A 22,724-nucleotide genomic window follows, 5' to 3' on the forward strand; every position below is an offset into this window, starting at 1 on the left:
TTTATTACTCTGTGTAAACACACATTTCTTAATAACCTTCTTTTCTTTATTACTCTATATAAACACACATTACTTTATAACCTTATCTTCTTTATTACTCTATATCAACACACATTTCTTAATAACCTTATCTTCTTTATTACTCTGTATAAACAAACATTACTTTATAACCTTATTTTCTTTATTACTCTATATAAACACACATTTCTCTATAACCTTATCTTCTTTATTACTTTATGTAGACATACATTTCTTTATAACGTTATGTGTAAAAGTCAAATACAATGCTTACATGTACACTTTTCTGAAAGTCAAATTGGATATTTCCCTGAATACGGAGAAGTAAATAAATACCAGAATTAATATTGCCACTAGCAATGCAGCTCAACAGGATAAAAATAATTGTATTTTGTAATGATTGATAAGAGTTTTTGCGAAATGAAGATCTTTTTTTTGTCAGATTTTCACGCTTGCATGATTAAACCTGAGAATATTTCATTTTGTCCAATAGATTAAGATATTTCTGGAAATGTCTGGGTAAAAAGCAATAATTATATTATTTGAATAGATGCACCCTGTGGCATTTTAGATGAAAGTTTTCAACTTCATTTAATCGTGACTAGTATTATTCAGACTGACTTTTTCAGTTGGTAGAAAAATTCTATCAGATAATTATTACCAGCTCCCAATACTGTTGTAGGAAATTACATTTTCTAGACTTCATTGTTCAAATCTGAAGTGAAGTGTTGCTATTTGACAGTTTATCAAACAAGTTCACGAAAGTTATTAAACCTGTCTTTAAGAGATTAGTATGGTTTTTATATATACTAAAAAAAACAAGTAGTGTCAGATTCAATGACAACATTATTCACTATCCATGTAAACTGTAATGTAAGAGTAATATTATTTTCTATTATAGTTCCGTACATATCTTGCATGTGATATAATGATATTCAAATAACTTTCCTTTGTTAGAATACTTCATAAGCTTACCCTAGGATAAAAATACAGCTAAAAACCAGATTGTCTAATTTTGTGGTTGTCTGTTTTGATCATGATAGGATATACTGAGATATTTTAGCTCTAATAAAGATGATTAGTTTTTCTCTATAATAAATGTCAAGAAGACAGTACTTATCGGAATGATCCTTCTTATGACTTTACTTGTCTCTTATCATTTGACTAATAACTCAATATAATTAGGTGTTATTAGTAAGGTGTGGGTTGTTTGGTGCATGTCTGTATATTCCGGTTGTTGTGATGATAGAACTCTACCATACTCTTTCTCTGGCATAAACAAACCAGCTGTTTTCATTACTTAGTTCTGATTATATATTCCACCTTTGTTTGATAACCTAGTTTCTGATGGTATTATTAGGGAATGGAATGAGGCAGTGAGTTAGTTGCTTGATCCCTAACGTAAGACTCTGTATTTAATCCAGGGATAGGCTATTTCAACCTTCAGATTGAACATCTTACAGATTGTGCACCCGTTGTTGAAAACCGAAGTAGATCAGATTAATGCTGCTGTCTTGGAAAAATTTCCCTTCATTGCACTCTGCTTGACATTGTCTGTCTTCATTATCCCAATCAGGTGCTACCGTACTTTAAGTCTAGTTATATATTGCACTCTGGAGATCAGATTGATCTGATCTTCGTTCCGGAAATGTCTGATCTGAATTTCTAAGAAAATAACCTATATTGGCTTTATTTGTCAGTGATGGGCTCAATTGTGTTTGATTTCTTTCTTAAAATTGGTATTTAATATGTTACATGTTCTTACATGTCTGACTAAATATTTAAAGTCAACAGTATCAGTGATGCTGATTACATCAGCCAGCATGGGACAATCCTTGTGCTGACAAATAAAAGTAATTTTTATACATGTATATAAATGATTTTCATATAACAAAAAAGTAAATGGTACAAATTTTCTCTCATTATACAACTGAAAATAAAAAAACCAAGTAGGCTACTAATGATCCAAACAACACATTAAGAAACATTAGAAACACTCAGCTAATGAACTTTTCACATGAGGAAGTTTATCAATCATAAGTGAAAATCAGAAATGCTTGTTCTAGAGAAATGTGACCTGAGATGAAATTGAGTCTCTAGAATCTAACAGAATAATGTCAACAATACTTGAAATCATAATTTCTATAGATTTGTCATAACATTTTGTCAAGTGACATTCTCGAAAGCTAATTGAAAGAAATGTGACAACAGGAGGGTCATGATTAATAGACTTACATCTTCTTCACATTAATTGTCTTTGCTTTTAGCATCTTTAGGCTTCATTAGTTATATAATAAGTTCAAGAGAATATTATTAATGATGAATAAAGTTTTCAAGATAAAAGTCTTTGAAGTAAGGAATATGTCACATCAAACCAATACCTATATAGAATATTCTTCCTCTTATCTTTCCAACCTACTAATTAACATGTCATGATTTGATATTCCAGTCTATACTATTCTATTTCAATTGATTGCTATTTCATTGACTGTCACTTTATTCTCAAAGGATCCCTCCAGACAGAGGTTTATAATACAATCAGCCTCGTTAAATCGGAAAACCCTGATTTTGGCACGCTTTTCATTGGGAACAGGATATTAATTATGTAAAATTCACCCATTAATCTGATGAATATATTCAAGTTTCCGTTTCGGTATTGCTGTGACTGGTAACCTATTAGCAAATTGTATAGTAATTGGTATTCGTTGGGTCACTTTAAAATTGTATTGTGGATTAGCAGCATCACTGATGTGATCACTCAGCAAGCCAATTGAATTTTATATTATATCATGAATGTAAAAAACACTTTTTGTAAAAACTTTTCTGTTGTTAAAATAAATTCGGCCTTATTGGGTGACAAATCTATGATAAGATATGTCATATCAATGATCAACAAGTTGTTGCATTTGTAAAGTAAGATACTCTTTATCAAGATTGTCAAATAGTACAGTTGAATCAATATTTTTTGTGAATGTGAGCTATTTTTGTGTAATTTTCCATACCAAACCCATACAGCCATATATTCATATTTCAAAATCATTCATGTTACACAGGTGCCATTTTGGTTCTTTAAGATGACTGTATAAATAAATAAAAGGCATTTTTTTATATGAATAGATTGTTTATTTTCTATTTGTAGATAAAAACGCCTGAAACTGAAGAAAACCCATCACCAGTAGTTGAGATTCAGCCAGTGAACCCAGAACAACCACCAGTAACGAAAGCAACACTTACCAAAAATGACTCAAATAAAAGCTTTAAATTAGAAACAACTCGGGGCTGGACATTTGACCAGGAAATAACAGAGGCTGGGCATCAGGGACTCATCAGAGCAAATTCCAGTTTTGATGATAGCCGATCATTAAGTCGTGGGAATTCCACTCACATGTCAAGTGAGGAACAACAAAATAATTTAAATAGTGTTTGTGATAAAATGACAGCTCAGACTAGATCAATGGATGGCAATGATGTGAAATTACTACCATTCAATAATTTTACAGCAATAGCAGAAGAGTTGCCGTCACCTCAACCTGTAGAATATTCTAATTTTGGATTGACTCAATCAGACGACAATATTTCCTCTAATGGAATACATGATTATTCTTACAGCAATCAAGTGGAATATCATTCAAATTCTAGGTCATCACGAGGCAATAATAGTTCTGGAAATAGTGTGGAGACAACTAGTCCTGGAAGTTTTCAGGAAAATAAAATTGGCATCAATGATTCTGTGAACATCGCCCCAAATAGCCAGCAAACAGACACCATATCCAGTGTAAAGCATTCCAACAATTCAATTATTCCTAACGACAATTCTACAGACTGTGTTACAGCAGACAACAAGTCAGCAAACATCAGTGCAGACAACTCAGCAAACATTTCTAGTGCAAATGAACAAACTAGTCCACTTATGGACAACTTAACCACACCAGAAACTCAATCATCATCTAGTCATAATCCTGATTCCAATACTAATCCTAAACATAAACGTTCCTTACAAAGACTTTTATCTTTTGATGAAGATGAAAAAACAACATTTTTATAGACTTGTTATTATTATTAGTTGTTTATTTATTTATTTAGATCAAGTCAAGTTTTATTCTATATTTCTGGTCAGACAGTTTCTAGATTTCCAAAATGAAGAATAGATGTCTAATTCCTTTTGGCATATTTCCCTCGATCTGAAAATTCTAGTTATTTGATTTGATCTGTGATCTAGTCAAGTTTTTTATAACTAAATCTTGTTAGTCTGTAGTTTTTGTTACAATGTAAATATCAACGTTTTTTTCTCTTGAGATTAGTTATGGAGAGTGCTGTGACAAATATTATTTCATTCTTAATTCTTCCTATAAAAGAGTTAAATCGAAAGGAGTAGTCCAAGTTGAATATTACTTTCAAAATACCGTGATTTAATAATTATCTATCTGTGTCCATTGTTGTTAAAGACTTTTTCAAAGTTATTTCAAGTGATATAGTTGTCTATTAATTTGTATTTTTCAGCTGATGAACCATTGGATGAGCTGAAAAGCAAAGTAGAGCTCAATTGCAGCTATCCACATCCCTCTATGAGGCTATCCAGCAATTATAAAAGATTTTTATATATCCTCATTGCCAGTTATGTCCAATATCTGCTCCTGATAATGTTAATAATTTTTTGAAAATGGTGACAATTTCAACTGTTATATAGTGTTTGTTGCAGTGCAGGAGAATTAGATGGAGGATTTTAATGCTGAAAAGTGATATAGATTGAAATTGAGGGTCCTCAGCAAGTAAATTTTGACGGCGATATCAATTTAAATAATGAGTAGCCTTCAAATTCTTTTAGTTCCCAGTTTAATGGCTGATTAATATTGATCAATGAAGTCAAGGGAAATCAGCATAATACTATAATTTTATAAATATGTTATATTATCACTGAAGATAATTTCTCCAAAACACATCCTAGAATAATAAACTGAATTACCAATTTATGTTTGTGTGGGTATCTGTTGTTAGATCAAATTGAACATTATTGTATCATTAATAACACACTCGATTATCAAAATAAAAACACGATGTGCAATATTTATTGTCTCCATATTTCTTGCTCTACAGTTAATAAAACATTTTTTCTATAAAATTTGTCTTGAATTTTTTATCATGCAAGTTTTCCAGTTATTTTTACCAGCAGAACCTAGATTAAGTATACATTTTTTTGCATAAATAGTAGAATAATACTCAATGAATTTAATGAATTTAATCATTTTCGAATGTATTTCATAAAATATTTACAAAAATAATCATAATATAATCATAATATACTGACAACAATGTGAAATACAGATGCAAAAATAATGTTTGTGGAGATGAAGAGATTTATGGTGCATTCCTAAGATGTCTGTTGTCAAGTTTCTTAATAGTTATATTTTATATCTGAATTGCAACTTCATAGTCTACTTTTTTGAAGAGTACATATATATATATATATATATATATAAAACATACAAAAAATAAAAAAATACAATGTAAAAATATTAGCAATAGGAATTCATTTCAAAAGTATAGTGTATGGGAGTAAAAATCATAATCTATGTTCATTAGAATTAGTTTATGATGACCTTACTGAAAAATCTGGTGCATCTTTCATGTCAGCCCCTACAAGCTGCATTCCTGATCAGTAATAAAAAACATTTACTTTCAGACATAATAAAGAATCAGTTATGGATACAATACATACAAATATCAAAAACATATCAAAATGCAAAGAAAATTAAAAATTAATCATGAATGGAATCATGAATGTACAAAGAGTAAAATGAAGAGATTTTAGCACATCAGATCTATTTAATTTTTGAGTTTCTTGTAAGAAGTAATCCAAAACAAACCCTAAAAAGGTTCATTTTCAAATTTTCAGTAAGAAATTTTTAAAGAACATAAAAAATAAAGGCAAATAGTAATGGCACATGTGAGTTTGAAGCAAACTTAGTAGTACTTTGAAGTCTTAGTTTTGAGACCATCTCAATGTATCAAGGCTTTTGGAGTCCAACATCATCTAACCTTTGATATTGTTCATGCTTATTCAATATAACCATTAGAAATGTGGAGTATAGGATAATTATTAAAAATTACTACTTCATAACATAGTTTTTTAACTATTCATATTAGTCCTGGATCAATCAAAATAAGTAACGAGAATCTCAGCCTATGTATCAAGGGTTATTTAGTCTGAAAGACTCGTTCAGCCTTAAGGTGGGAATAGACAATGTCCGCTGCGATGCAAGGTGCAGATTTATCCATAAAGTAGTAAATAGAACAAGTGACCACAGGGTTTGCGCTTCTACTATTTTCTTCGATAATCCAGTACCAAATACCGTACATCATCTATTCCCACCTTAAGTCATTCAGACTCATGATATTTAGAAACAGGTCTTAATAATCTAATATTTCAGCTATACAAAAATAACCATATTTTAATATAATAATTGATTATAATAATAGTTCAATAATGATATATTTTATCCAAACAAATTAAATTGAGCTGGATACTTGTTAATTAACTTTCAAAAACTTGGTAATTTCTTAACCAAACTATTTTCTTTTTCTTAAATTGAGAATACAATTGAGAAAGGTACAATTTAAAAAAAAAGATCTTGTAGGATAAAAATTGAAATACCGGTATGAAAGACTAAATTATTTTTCTAAATACATAAATCAAAACAGAAGGTAAAACTTGTCATTTATTCTGGTCAAAGTTGTTTTCTTGTCTTCAAGATTTACTCAGAAAATGCACTAAATGATTTTATTAAATTCATCTTCAGAATCCATAGAAACTTTGATGACTGCTAAAATTACTGGCAGTGCTAACTTTTTCAAAGCTATTAATTACATAGTAAGTAAAAGAATAATTTTATTAGAGTCTTCTGCAGACAAAAAGCTTATTCCATTGCAAGCATTATATATACTTAATGTACAATTTTGTATCCCATCAGAAAATACCACACCAAATTATAGTGATAGCTCAGCTGTTGTCTTCACTGAATTCCTGAAAAATATATAGTTAGAATATAGAGGAGTCTGATGAAAAACCTTGACCTACACTCTCTAGGTATACAGCCATTTTGTCATTCTTATCTCATGAATATTCTAACATTGAGAAATTAGCATTAAGGTATAGTAATGCATAATGTGACCATGTCATTTATATGGACTTTATCTGGTGGGTCAGAAAAAGTAATAATTTTTCTTTTTTCATCTTTTTTTATAAAGAAGCATTTTAAAACTATAACTTTTATCACAAAAAAAAAATAACATTAAAAAACGTCTAAGCAAATTAACTCTATGCATCATGAAAACTGGTTAACATGTCACAGAAGAAATTGTATCTTGAGACAGTAATAAACTTATGAAGAGTGATATATTTACCTGCTATATTTCCATTGGGATGTATCAAAGGTGATGCATCATCTTCTCCAGGAGTTGGACTACAAATAGCCCTATATAAACATTTCCATATTGGGTACAATATTATATCAAAAAATAATATGTAACCAAGGCCAATGAGGAAGAATCCTGGTATGATATAGATATCAAACTTTTCCCATTTGAGTAATAAAGCAACACCCCAAGTGACACCAAAACCAATTGAATCAATCATCATTCTCTGAGTAGCACCATAGTTTTTGGTAATTATTAAAGCAAACCAGTAATGGATGGTATTAGATAACAAAACAACTAGAAAATAGAAATACCAGCTACTTTTATCGAAATTCATAATCTAACTCAAATTCAATACATCTTTTAGACTCTTAGGTAGTTCATGGCAGATATTATGTTATGAATTTGTTGATTGAATAGTTGCTGTTTTGATACAGTCTAAGATGTCAATTGTCATACGCTGACATTTATATCATAAAAATTTCAAATTATCATTGGACAGAAATCAAATACTGTAAATTTCTGAAAATCAGAGGTTTTGAAATTATTATCATCCAGCCACTTTTCCTTCATATGTGAAATATAAACTTCAAACTAAACTGATATTCTAATATATTCTTTGAGTAAATGAGAAAATCACCGTGGGGAAACAGAATTTTGCTGAAGATAATTTCCATGTGTAATTTTTCCAATATATATTTCTATCGAGTCTCAAGCATTCATCGACTACTTTCACATATGTATGAAATTTTTTTTTTTTAATGGTTTTTGATGAAACGACAGAAAAAGTTTTAATCAGAAATCACTGTGATCAGAGAGTAATACAATCCCTCACTCAGACATATTGTATCTAAGCTGATAAAAATCCTTACCAACAACAATTGCAACAATGACTCCAGAATTCTTCATCTGTTTAAATGCATCAGAGGGATTTTCTAAATAATGACCAGGCAACTCACTAAAGGCACCAGCATTCACAAATGAAAATGGAATGGCTAAGATAAATGATATACAAAATCCCCACAGCCCTATAAATAGAAGATGTAAATTGAGTGTAATGGTACTGGTATATGGGGAATAACTCCTGTTTAATTTGAAATTGGTCAGAGCAATAGTTCATTACAACAACAATTTGTTACATAGGCCATATTAGGAATGCTTCACTTTAGTTAAAATAGTATAAAAAAAATATTTTTGCCAGATACAAAAAAAATCTAGGCTATGTAAATATTATTAACAGAAAATTGTTGTCAAATAAGAAAAAGATTGAAGTAAAACCTCAATGGACATTCTCAAAATTCCTTATTCTTTAATTATAACTAACCTTCATAACCCAAACATTGTAATGGGGACATATTGGGATATTTGGTTAATATTCTCTGTTCCCAAACAGCCTGCGTAGCAAACATTATCTGGGCCATAACAATTAATAAATCGCCTACAAAAATATCAGTGATTTCATATACAAACATATCAATAGTAGACAGAATCATCAAGTATCTATATTGTTATTATTTTTCTTTCTATAATGTAATCACAATATATACAGGTCTAAAATTGCATTACATAAGACAGTATTACAGACAAGACTTCAACAATCAAATCAGTCCTTATAGACCAAATGACAGACCTCTATCATGTTTCTTTCATTGATTATAGTAATGGATATTACCTGCAACTATTCCATTGGTATCATATTCATCTTTTATTTGGTATATATAATCATTAATACCTAGTACAGCTAGACCAGCAATACTAATTACTACACCTACCCACATCCGCGGGTTCATGTTGCGTCCTAGGAAAGCTACTGACAGTAATGATGTAAAGAACAAAATAGTTCCTGAAATTGAAAAATAACATTATGGACTGGAAATTACCAAAAAAATATTTTCTTATTACACATAGTTGACAGATTAAAATGTTTTTGCACCAATCATAAAACATACCATTAATAAGCCTACGACCCAAGATCCACAGGTAAGCTAGCAAGTGTTTAACTTGTAGATGAACTAAACTCCCTGATATACATTAAAGCCATGGAAAGGAAAATTTTACCTTTAAACAGAATGGTACTAGAACTGTAGGTTAGACGAACACCAACATAGAGTAAACAGGTGGCAACATATCTAAATAAAGCTGGCAATATAAATATATATACATTAAACTTTGTTTCTCTATGTAACTGTCTATTACGTTGTCTTGGAGTCACTCTTGGAGGAAATAGCACCCGTCCCACTTCAAATCTGTTCAATATCCAATATATTATCAGGCATAATATTTGTCCTGCAAACAGTATAGGTGCCTGAAAGAATATTAAAAAATGGAATTAGTTTCATGTCAACTATAATTATGAAACAAGCCATAGTCATCAAGGATTTTCAGAATTTGTTCCATATCAAAAGGATATCTAAGACAGTTAGTGACCTAGTACTTTCATACTCCTCCATTCATCTGGAGATTTGCAAAAGATGAAAATCATGAATTGCCAATGTTTGCTTTTTTTTGAAAACTTTCCATATTTTATTTACCATAAATGTTTATGTCTATGTATAAGCTCTTCTGATCAAATATCTGAAAATTATGGTGGCAATAAAATTACACTTGTTCTAAGAAAACCATGACTAACTATAATAAAGGTCTGATAGACAAATATAATAATAAAATCACCATTGCAAAAAAAAGTTTTTGGTCATGTGATTGCAGACATTTCTTAGTATTATTTCTGTGACTTTGATGCAAAGAATGACATGTGCATTAAATATCCCTCTACTAAAACTTACCATGAAGAAGTCATGATCAAAGGTGTGTTTTTTAGGCAATCCATCTGAATCATCACCAACTCCATTTCTACCAGTTGAACCACGGACTTTGAGATGTTTACCCCAACTACAAAAAAACATGACATCATAAGGGGGGCCTAGAAAAATGGATTATACCCCCATTTCATCTCTTAAAAATCAAAATTCTGATTGGTATACATTTTATTTAGCCCCCTATTAGAGCACTACTGAATGATAGACTATGTTCAATAATCTTAATCTTAATAATCTTAAAATATATCCTAAAATGCACCAAATCAAGAATATATTCAAAAATTTCTATTCAAAAAAACTATGCACTTCGTTAGAGTTGTAGAACTATTAATCTCAATTTCCACAGTTGTCCTTCCAGTAAGTCAATCTGCCCTCCACCAGGAATGAATTGGTGCTGGGGCTCAGCTTTTGTACTCAGAAAATTTGAAGAATTAAAGACCCAGAGAACTCGTTTGTGACAATTTTGAGGTTACAAAAACGTATCAAATCCTATATCTTTTTGATTTTGTACAAAGACACTGTAAATAAATCAATCTCTGCTGAACTGAAGAGAGTTTTGACCGCACCATAACAACGTATATATGACATAACAATATATGTACAAGTTTGGGAGGCTGCTAGTCACTTCATTTTCATACTATTGAGATCTATTACTTCTTACTTTGATATAACACAAGACAATAATTATGGGGTAAAACCTATAACACATTGTCCAGAGAACCTCTTGGATCCTTTCAATGCCATATATTTATCATTTTTTTTATTTCGAAACCATTGCACGTTTGGTTCACCATACATATTATACAGTCGAGTAACCTAATTTCGTGGAAACCTATTATTCGTGGATTTTCGGAAATGATTAACAATTTACGTGAGCGACCTTGCGCGACCTCCGCATTAGTTTGTTTTAATAAACATGGGTTTTCTGTACAATATCACCTAGTAGAATGAATTCAGTACTTTCATGCAAGGTAAAATGTATTAATGTATACTTTCACAAATACAAAATGGCGGATTTCAGTTATTACCAAACGTCTCAATTTTTTATCGGCCGAATTTCCTTATAATCCCTAGCCGTAATCGGAATTCCAAGTGTCGTCTGCTAGAATGTAGTCCAACAAATGAAGTCACGTGATCAAGTAGCGGATTCCGTGTAAGTAAAAAATTTCTATGGAACACAAAGTGGACCATATTCTTATGTTGTTTCAGTGACTTTTAGCAATAAATCACGCTACGTATCTTATTTTGTCAGTCACTATTTTTTTTTTTAAATCGTGGTTCTTTGAAGGAATTGTCACTAGTTATAATGAATTGATATTAAAGATAAATACTAAGAGAAGTTAATTATACCACCCGGTATCCATACAACGTGTTTTTCTAGACTTATTTATATTTCAAACATTGTACACGAAAATAGGTGACGCATTCTGCCGCCGTTGCCAGTTGGTTGCTCATGAAATATGGGTCAAAGTGAAGAATTCATACAGAAAATTGAAACAAACAAATTTTGATTATTTATCCTTATATCCCGAAAATAGGTTACACCACTGTATACATAATTGTGTTATGTGAAACTTCATACAACTTACTGATCGCCGAGAGCTGTTAAAGTACCAAATACAAACAAGACGAAACCGTAACATATAATATAGCACGGGTTCCTAGGTCTATTATTAATACCAGGAATTGGTTGTTGACCGTCCCCATCCATTTTCAACGTTTTAAGTCATATAATACTTCCTCATGGAAGTGGTATTTCCAAGTTTGCTATGACGTCAGTAGGCTGTATAGAATGTTCTATATTTAGCTGTTAAACTCTTCAGGTATATTCAACATGTTCATATACGTCTTGGTGGTCTAGGGGCATGATTCTCGCATAGGGTGCTAGAGCTCCCGGGTTCAAATCCCGGCTAAGCCCATCCTTTTTTACAATAGGAAAATAATTGCTTAGAACCTTTCTTTTTCATTCATAAAGCAACTCTGTAGTTTGGGTTCCACAAGAAAGTGTAAAAATTATATATCAGCAAATATTAAAAAGAATGTTCTGCTACAAGTTCAGGAATATAATGACCGATATCTGTGGTGCCATAAATTAATAGGCGCAAGTTACAGATATAAACATAGGTCTGTGTCAGTGTTTAAAACAGGAAGATGTTTGCAATCCTTTTAATCAATATTTTAATTCTCTGAGAAAATGATCAAATAAATAAACTATTCCAAAAAAATGTTATTCTTTCAAATTTTTAGCAATGAGAATTTAACCACCCAGACCCAAATATACATGTTTAATAAGTGTCAATAAAACTGATGTTTTGCAATAACCATTTTAGTGCAAGGATGGCAAATTAGCTATGCACAAAATTCAAAGCAGATAACACAGACAAATATAGCCATTCCTTTGATCTAGTGAATGTTTGTAAAAAGATAAAGGTTATTATAATGATTAATGATTTTAATAACAAAGTTAATGAAAGTTATATATTACATTTACGTGACATGAAAAGCAATATGTAACAAACAAATAATAATATAAACATTGTAGAGACAACAAATGCAAGTTTATTTCATAAACAGTCTTCACTAATATTACAAAAAAAAAAAAATTTGAAAAAACTGTAATATTAAAATGTGATGAAGAATATATAAGATCAAGAAGAGTCTTACAAACAAAGTTCACTAATCGCTCTGAAACATATTCAGCTGCGGAGGATGAGAGATTTATAGGTTAAAAAAGACATAAATATTGAAGATCATTTACAAAGATTGGTAGCATCATGACAATGAAGAGATATAGGTTATAAATAAAAATAATTACAAAACGAATCCAATCAAGTTTAGCCATTTTGGCTTCTCACAGTGTCTTATACCATAAACTTTCAAAATGTTTTAAAAAATACAAATAAGTAACTGATGACATATGAACCAAGGATATACTAATAAAAATATTTGCACTCCCTAGCTATGTTGTTATATCGTTACTAAAATGCATATTTTTTTTCTGATTTAGAAGGGCCCTAACTACATCAAGGCAAATGCCCCATGCTAAATTTTATGAAAAAGAAATTCTGTTTAATAACATTTAATTCAAATATACTGTTTGAAGTCATCTGAAGCATTGTGATGAAAGACCTAACAAATTTCCAAGAAAAAAGAATTTTTGCCTCATAGAAAAAATACCCTAGAATCTTACACATATGCGATTCTAAAACATTTACATATGCCTCAAATACTCAAGTTGGCCAAAATAAATCCACTTTGTCCTACTACAGCCCTGGTTCCACCTGGGAACCACTGCATTACAGCATTAATTGACAATCAATAGGGACCAAATATTATATTCTTTATATGATTAAATTGCCAGCAAATTATGTCCAGAAAGTTTCATAATACAATAAATTTAAAGGACAGGTATGCCATTTTGGTGGGTTGATTTGAGTCTTGAATATATGTAAATAATCTTCAGATGTACTAGAAATGTACGAAATTCACATAAACTCTTTACAATACTTCAAACTAGGAATTTTACTCACTATTTCTATATTATTGTCTTTTCTATATATCACAACACGTGTCACATGGCAACTTTAACATTCAAACGCGGATAATTCTAGACAAACATGGATTCAACGGATCAAATTTCGATGGTGAGCTTTGAACACTATTACTGATTAGCTCAGCTAAAAAATTCCAGTTTCTAAGTCTGAAGTAAATGGGTAAAAAAACCCGCCTACCTGTCCCTTTAAATGAGAATGGTATAATCAATCACCACATAAAATGCAAAAATCGAAATACCTATAGATTAAAGAGGGTTTATGAAAATAATAAAAGTTCATAAATTATATCTAAATCTACAATAATAATCAGGCAACTCTAATATTTTAGAAACATATATCTAAAATGCAAATTACAGAAGTAGAACATGCAATTTTTTAAGTGTATTAGATTGACATTAGGAAATGTGAAAATACATCATATCTTTCTATTAACTAATGAATCATAATAAAACAATCCTTGGAAGGCACTTGACTTGTAGTTTGGATTCAAATTAGACTCCTCCCCTTATAAAGTAATCATGGGGTAGGTGTCTACCTATCCATGTTCCTTTACCAACTGTATGATATAGATATGGATAATATCATAAATTGCTGAAGGAAAAATGTTACACGTCATGGTGCTACTCGACAATAGTTAACTTAGTCCCTCTACAATTCTTCAAGATCTACAATGGAATTTAGCTATTGAATATTCCCATGTAAGTAACATTTGATTTCTTTGAGGAATGTGTAGGCTTTAGCCATAAAAATGAGTTAACAAGGGCTATCATTTCTTACGGTACATGTACTAATAGCTTAGCTAAGTAATATATAAATACATGTGACATCCACAACAGTGGACCATACCATATGATTTCCATAATGTATTATATTTATAATATATGATATTCATAATATAATATATGGACGGTTGCATAAATGGCTTCTTACATAATTTTGTTTAAATTTCAAAATTTTCAAGATTTTGGTTTTTTCCATGAGAAATTCTCCAGCCTTTTATCACTCATGAGATACTGTTTTTCTATACCTCAAGCTTTAAGTTTATAGAAGCAACATTCAGATATCTGTAACACTTTCAAATAGAATTCTAGTATACAAATATGTACAACAACGTCTATAAATAGGAATGTGAATATTTTATATATTATCTTTACAGTCCAATAACAAGTCATAATCCAGACCTCAACACCACCGTCATCTTCACATACCATCCTCTCTTTTAAACTTTAACTGGTTTCACTTCACTTAATGTTATTTAATCTCATTTAAATATAGGCCACACAATATCAATTCTGAAATTAAACCAAGATAAAAAGTTATAAATAATGAAATTCAACAAGATGGACTTTATACAATATTTTTGATTGATATTTGCCAGGCAATATGGGAGTAACAAATGTTTTTTCTCACTATTTGATATTCTGTTCCAACGTTGAACTTCAAATTCAAATTTGACCCTAGGTCATTCTTGCAAAGTCATGAAAATACCTTGACCAAAGAAAAGTGTCTCAAAAGTTACAAGTTGCTTCTTTTGAAACCTTTTTATTTTCAATGAATACTTTTCATTGGTCAAAATGTCTTCACGGTTTCCAAATGAATACTATCAATAATGTGTCCCATGCATCTAAGGCATAGTGACATCTAGCAAGTGGACCAAGGAATTTGATAATAAGTGTATTAGTTGCCTTAAATTACAAATACAATAACTATTCACCCATCTATAAAAGGAACTGTATTTTAATTATATTCTCTACGACTTCTATATCTAGATGGTGGTAAAATAAGAAGTGGTGGTCTTCTTCTCTGTGAAGGATGTTGACTTGATGATTCAGTGATAGAATGTGTTTGACTGTCATCACCTTGTGTTAGATTGGCATCAGATGGTATATGGTTGGAATCACCATGTGTTTGACTGGTACTACTATGTGTTAAATTTGTGTTACTATGTGTTTGAGTGGTGCCACCATGTGTGTGACTGGCAGGACTGTCTGTGTGACCAACAGTATTATTGGTTTGTTGGGTACTTGATGTTTGAGATATAGTACTATGATGGCGACTACTTGTACCACGTGGATGACTGGCTGCACTAGTCGTGTGTCCAGCTGAACTCAGTCTGTTAATTGCAGAACTATAGAAATTACTTCCAACATGTCTATTTTCAGTAGAAGAACCTGATTTGTTTATAACATCATTATGTGTTTTAGTTGCTGAGGCTAATATTTGACTGGCAGTGGCAGCCCTTTGACTGGGAGAACCAGGTCTGTGGCTTGAAGAAGTAACTCTGTCCCTGGCCAAAACTGGTTTTTGACTGGCTGAAACTGCTCTGTGACTGGTTGTATCTGGTCTATGACTGGTTGTATCTGGTCTTTGACTGGCTGAAACAGGTCTTTGACTGGCTGAAACTGGTCTTTGACTTGCTGAAACTGGTCTTTGACTTGCTGAATCTGGCCTGTGACTGGCTGTAGCTGATCTGTGACTGGCTGAAACTGATCTGTGACTTGCTGAAGTAGGTCTTTGACTGCTTGAAACAGGCCTTTGGTTGACCATATTAGATCTATTTGGTGAAGAACCATGTGTGTGACCTGCTGTGATACTTTGCATGTGGGAGTGTCCATGAGTATTTGTAGGATTAACACGATGTCTTCTATAGTCTGCAGTTGCCCTCACTGGCATAGTGGTCTGCCGAACTCGATTTTGAAATTCCTGATCAAAATTTTGAGCTTCCTCTGAAAACAGGAAAGAAAAAAAATGGAATTGAACTCATTGTACAAAACAAAGAGGGGATGAAACTTTTACACAAGCTATCAAAATTATTCATAAACACTTTTGAAAGATTTCAAAATTAAAAATCTAAATTTTCAACAAATTTCAAGGACTCCTCCATGCATCTGTGGTGAGCTTGAAAAACCATCATGACATTACATACCTTCATCTATATTGATAAATTCCTGATTGACATTGTTCTCTCCAGTCAGACGGTTTCTTGATTTCTCAACAGTATGTTCACGATCACCTATTTTATGACCAATTTCAACTTTTTCTACACCAGTTGAACTATCTCTTTCTGATCTTTTTGTTTCTATTGCCTGATAAAGAAAGAAATAGATGGCTATCCATTAACAGAATTGAAATACCAAATTATATTCTGAGATTGTTTTTACCAGTTTAGGGAATTGAAATGATTTTTAAGAGATTTGATACCAATTAGGGGAATTGATGAAAGAAGCCGCTGACATATTGCATCAGATAAAATACAATTTGAAAATAGAGATAAACTTCTCCAAATAGGACTTCAGGTGCAAGAGAAAAATAAACAGATAAATCCTCTGATTCAGTATCAGCATCAATATCCCTCCAAAAAAGATTAAGAACTTACCCCTCCCTGAGCCCTTTGTGTGACAGAAGACTGATAAACTCTGGGTGAACCATTTCCAACATTAGAGTAGGATACAAACGACGACTGAACAAAATTAGCACCATTTCCGGTAGGACTTCTCATTGGCTGTTCCTGTTATAATATATTCATTATTATTTAGTTTCACTGTCAAATATCAACAAATTATAATTTCAATGCATGCAATAGAAAATATTCATAATCCAGGGTTTACTACCCTTTTAACTCTACACATTTAAAGGCTTAGAAATATTTCCATGAAAGAACCATTTGAAGTTTCGTATGAACTGAAGGTGTTTAATCTTTGACGACCCCAGTTTTAAAGTCAATCTTTGCCACTTTGTATCATCTTACTACATAGATTAGACTAGCGGTATATCAGTCACTAACTAATTTAGTGTTGCTAAGATATCTTACTGCGAGATTTATTAATAAATGTTTCTTACAAATCTTGAATGCATGTCAGACATCATTCTGTCCATGTTAGCCAACATACCACCAAACCCTAGTGGCATCATTCCCATTCCAAATGGTGAAACTTGAAGCTGCTGTTGACGCTGAACTCTACGTTCCTGGCTTCTTCTTTCCCTTTCCGCTATTCTAGCATCCATAATCTGGGGAGCCCCGAATGGATCAGGCATTTGAAACATTGATCCCATAGATATCATGTGATTTTGATGAGCCCTAGATTGAAGAAATATAATTAGATTAACATTGGTATGTCAAATATCATGGTCGAACATATTTGTGCACTTCCATTATTGAGGTGAAATAATTATTATTGAAACTAAACAAGCTTGACCAAAATCCTGTTCATCACCCTGAAGTAGAAGGTTCATTTTTTTTTAATCTTCCCAAGGAGCACAGATATATTTGCCCCAGTATAATTGATGATAAGCCAGACCCCAATAGAACCATAACGACTAATAAATATCAACCCTGTAGAGCTGTATCATTCAAAATGTTTTCAATAGTTCATCAAGTAGACTTGATGAGATCATGCCTATTGTGATGATATAATTATGATAAACATGAAAATAACTGATGATTGTTGTCCCAGATAAATATTTCCTCTCAGTCACTGCTGACTACAATCTAGGTCAAATATCAATATATTTAGTCATAAGTATCAGTATGATAAAATTCTAGAAATAAGCTTTAACAAGACGTAAATAATCAATCGTAATTTGTTCAAAACGCCAATAGCAAATAGTAAATTCACTGTGCACAACTGCTATGTATGACTCTTAAAATGTTTTATCTTGCACAATACAATCATAACTGTCATTTCTAAACCTAACACATTCAAATTTAAGGTATTCATAAACAATTTCATAGACAAATATTCTGTCAATTCTAACATTCGGGTTCTGAGACATTCAGTGTCTTACTACAGATAACCATCAAAGGTATATCAGATATTCTTTGGATGAAAGTTGATTATTATTTCTTGCTTAAAACTTTGTATTCCCAATACATTCTATACATACTTTCATTTCATAGACAATGTTACTATAAAAGGCCAATTCAAACAAATATCAAGTACTAATCAACACTCTAATAATGTCCTTCCATATGGCACATGACATTCAAAACTAACATGGCATCTATCTGATTAAAATGCAATTTAAGCTTACTTCTTTGTTTTCTTTATCTTATGCTTAAAGAAAATATGTTTGACTTTGACTACAAGTAGAGTCATCCACGGTAAAAATTTAATTTTCTTATCAGATTACACTTTACAGATAACAAAAGCTTAAAATGACTATAGAATAAATGTATAGACCATTATATGCATAAGATAGAAATAAGACAAAACTGACAAATAAAAACAGTAAAATAAGTTAAATAAATATTCCTGATCTTATTCTACGTAATATTGTACAAAAATTTGACAAAAGCTACTAGACTTTTATTCAAATAACAAGACTATAGCTAGAAAAAATCTACATTTGATTACTTTTTACACTATAGGCTTCAATAAGTTTTTTTATACACACACCTGTGAAATAACCTTAGTAACTACAGTCCTATCAGTAATTTTTCTATTCAGATTTGTACTAAATATGAGTATTTAATAAAAAAAAAATTAAATCTAATTAAAAATTGTTTGATAAATTTCATGTTTTGAAAGTCAATAAACATGTTATTTAAATGAAATACAAAGCTTAAATCAACTACAGTACAAGTTACAACTTCAAAGCCTACTGTTTCAGTTAAAATGTTAAAATGAATAAATCTATTTACCTAATTTACACAATTCTGCAATAAACAAGTAATACAAATCAGCCAAATGTCAATATATTTGAAGAAAAACGAGCAAGTCTGTATCAGTTAGATATATAAATAATTTAAACCAATACAAGCTTGTGATTGGTATAATAGGATTTTTATTACCTATGTATACTATGTGAAATATTCGTGAACCCTCCAGTATGTATTAATAGGCCCATCTACTTACAGTAGCTTATATCTATATAAAATTCATAAGACTATAATATATGTTAGTAGGTTATATATTTTACAATGATTTAAAGGTCTTTGTTGAATACAGTTGACCAGGCTTATTCACAGGGCCAGTTGAAAAAAAGGTATTTGTCTCTTCAACTTGAACTGTGCCTATATAAAGATCTGATTTGAAACTGTCAAAATATTAGGAATATGATTAATTCTATGATTAAGACTCAACAAGTTGAATTTGATTTCTGTTGCTCAAATTTTAAGCACTCTCTAATATTCCAGTATGTAGGTAATCCTCACAGAAAGATACACATAACTATTTTTTCAGACTTTCCACTGGCTAACATTTCTCAAAAGCACACTTGGATGGACAGTACAGATTTATCAAATAATGTTTTCTTCATTGACAATTTTATTTTCTTGATGTTCACATTGCACATTATGCAATCCTCGACAGTTTCTGTTAGCTTAATCTTCACAGAAGCTGTTGACATATTGCTATGTTAAAAATAGGCTGGAATAGTATTCTCAAAAAAAAGGACTAGACTAAGTCTAACAGTATCTGATGTAGAATCCATTTTTTTTTAGTAAAATTTAGCAAAAGAAAAACACTATTTCTCATAAAATATTATCAGAGAGTGTTGCAATGTATGCATACTACTTGGCCACCCTTTTTTAGAAACATTTGTTCCCCAGGCCAAGAGGGCAGGGCCTATTCTTATTGTAAATGGCAAACCCACAGACCTAACCCATAAAACATCCAGGTTTTTCTACCAATTATTGAGCGAAGTTCTATACCAAGAACCTAACTCGCTATTATTTTGGAGAAAAATTTTACCAATAGGTAACTCCTTTTCCCTAGATCAATACTGGAATTCCGTTTTTTATTCTAATAAAGGTTGCGATATGGTTGATAATGACTTCAGGATTGTCCACAACATTATTCGGACCAATAAAAAACGGTACAACATTGGATTAATTGATAGTCCTTTATGCCAAATATGTAAAACACATACTGAAGACATCATCCACTGTATTTTAAAATGCTCTTCCTTATCCAAATTCCTAGCCTTTATTAATTCTTTATTAATTACATATTTTAAAGATACAGGTTATAGCCAATTAGATTTTGAACAATGGATGATATTTGGTTACCCCTCTAAAAAGAAAACCTCCTTGCCTCTCATTTTAATTTTTGCTTATGCTCGCCAATCCATAATGAAACGGCGACAATTTACACACAATAACCCTCTTTTAGAGCTTGATCTGTGCCAATTATTTAAAAAAGTATTAAATTCACACCTCCATCATTTATACATTAGTTTTGCTAAATATAACAGTGTATGCAAATTTACATCTCTGTTTTTTGGAGACCCATATTTCGTTTATAAAAACGATGCCCCCAATTTTAATTCTTAATAGTTCCTATAATAACATAGCATTAAACAAAAACTGAAACAAAGAGTTTGAGGGGATTAGTGTAAAAAAAAAATATATTAATATGCACAGCACTATCTCTCAAAATATCTTACAATTTTGACAAGTGAAATCAACAATCTATAAAGACTACAGCCTTCTTTCATTTTAATTACTTGAAACCTGAAATACACACTGACCTGACCTGACATGTACTAATTTAAGTTCATTAAGAATTTATCTCACAAATCTAACATACCTTTCTTTCTGTTTTAAGTTTTACCTTCCTTAGAGTACTATGATATATATTCTAAATGAGCTTGTATTTTGTCAAAAAAAAAAAAAACTTTTACATTATATAAAACATACAAGGTGTTGAAGGTAGATAAAACACTCCTTTAATTGATTCATTCTTGCTAGAAATCTAGATCTAGTATTTAATTGACCCCATTAAGAAAATTTCCCTAATAAAAGAGTCTATTGAAAAATTACTCATCCCTCTCAAACAGATAAATCATGAACTTATTGACAACTCAAGCTTGAAATTCAGATTTATGAATTTTTTTAAGTATTTTAGTGTAAGATCTCAATAAGCCTAATCTACCATTAACTCTCAGTAAGAAATAACTAAGAAATTCATCTACCTATTACTTCATCTGACTATGACTAAAGCTATGCAGGAAAAAATAAATGAATGAATGAATGAATGATTGATAAATAATAACAAAGGTAACTAAATAGTAAGAAATTGCTTCCTACAAACATGTAAAGCAGTAATATAATTCAATAAAACGAATAAAATAAAACACTAATTCTGTTGCTGAAACATGTTGCTGAGAGATTTGGATTTTTAAGTTTTCTATGATTTCATAGTACATAATCACATAATAGCATTTAAATTGTGTTAGAAAGTAGAATCATTGATTTCTCACATCTGGCTAAAACTGTAATAGAAAGTTTTAAATCAAGAGCTGAACATAACACCCTAATTATTCAAGCCTATCTGTGAGAGAAAAATATATCAAGAATTTATCACTGCAATTAGAATGTGAATATAGGTGTTTTCTTTTGGATATCTGTTTCAAAGTATAACAATGTTACAGGTTCTTTCATACAGTACACATTATCAAGATCTTTTTTGAATAAATGCCACTCAAGTTATGTAAACCTGCATCCTATGCCATTTCCGTGCCAGATGACTATATGAAAAAAATTTCCCGAACTCAGAGAGCATGTTCACATTTTGGAAAACAGGTGCCTGTTCTGCAAGTCCTGGTTTTCATTACTTACACAGTAGTTGCAGTAGTGTACTTGACTCATGGTCAACCGATACTGTCAGTGTCAAAACTGACAATATTTGTGAAATGATCAAAAACAGTGACAGTCACAGACTCACACTCACAGTGCCAGTGCAGAGACTGGAGGAGTAGGGATTGTGTCATTTGTTTGTTTTAGGTCTTACTTAAGTATCCGACTCATTCTAAAAAGGTATAAAGAAACTTACGCGAAAAATGGATCCTCTATTAAGTCCCCCTGAAACGTATTTCTTAACATAGTTGAAAAGTATGATAGACTTCAGAAGAATGTGGATCTAAATACAACATGTAGATCTATTCTTATTTGTTTGGTTCTCGAAAGTAGAAACTTTCACGT

The 22,724-nt window shown here is 31.1% G+C and overlaps 2 protein-coding genes across 2 annotated transcripts; both read right to left on the reverse strand.

Annotated features, from left to right (window-relative positions):
• Window positions 1–4,421: 4,421 nt before the first annotated feature.
• Window positions 4,422–11,991, reverse strand: LOTGIDRAFT_228808 (hypothetical protein). The gene is made up of 9 exons (XM_009059803.1): window positions 11,837–11,991; window positions 10,215–10,320; window positions 9,490–9,736; window positions 9,381–9,452; window positions 9,104–9,274; window positions 8,756–8,869; window positions 8,304–8,459; window positions 7,420–7,728; window positions 4,422–7,039 (listed from the first exon to the last, which is right to left on the reverse strand). The coding sequence occupies exons 1-9, from the start codon at window positions 11,956–11,958 to the stop codon at window positions 7,029–7,031; spliced, it is 1,308 nt and encodes a 435-aa protein (XP_009058051.1). The 5' UTR covers window positions 11,959–11,991; the 3' UTR covers window positions 4,422–7,028.
• Window positions 11,992–15,538: 3,547 nt separating this feature from the next.
• Window positions 15,539–22,696, reverse strand: LOTGIDRAFT_228809 (hypothetical protein; the record flags this gene model as incomplete). Its single annotated transcript, XM_009059804.1, has 5 exons — window positions 22,576–22,696; window positions 17,642–17,879; window positions 17,178–17,309; window positions 16,728–16,887; window positions 15,539–16,527 (listed from the first exon to the last, which is right to left on the reverse strand). The coding sequence occupies exons 1-5, from the start codon at window positions 22,623–22,625 to the stop codon at window positions 15,539–15,541; spliced, it is 1,569 nt and encodes a 522-aa protein (XP_009058052.1). The 5' UTR covers window positions 22,626–22,696.
• Window positions 22,697–22,724: the final 28 nt, after the last annotated feature.

This window comes from Lottia gigantea (genome assembly GCF_000327385.1).
Source record: "Lottia gigantea unplaced genomic scaffold LOTGIsca_4, whole genome shotgun sequence".
In the NCBI taxonomy this organism is placed as follows: Eukaryota; Metazoa; Mollusca; class Gastropoda; family Lottiidae; genus Lottia; species Lottia gigantea.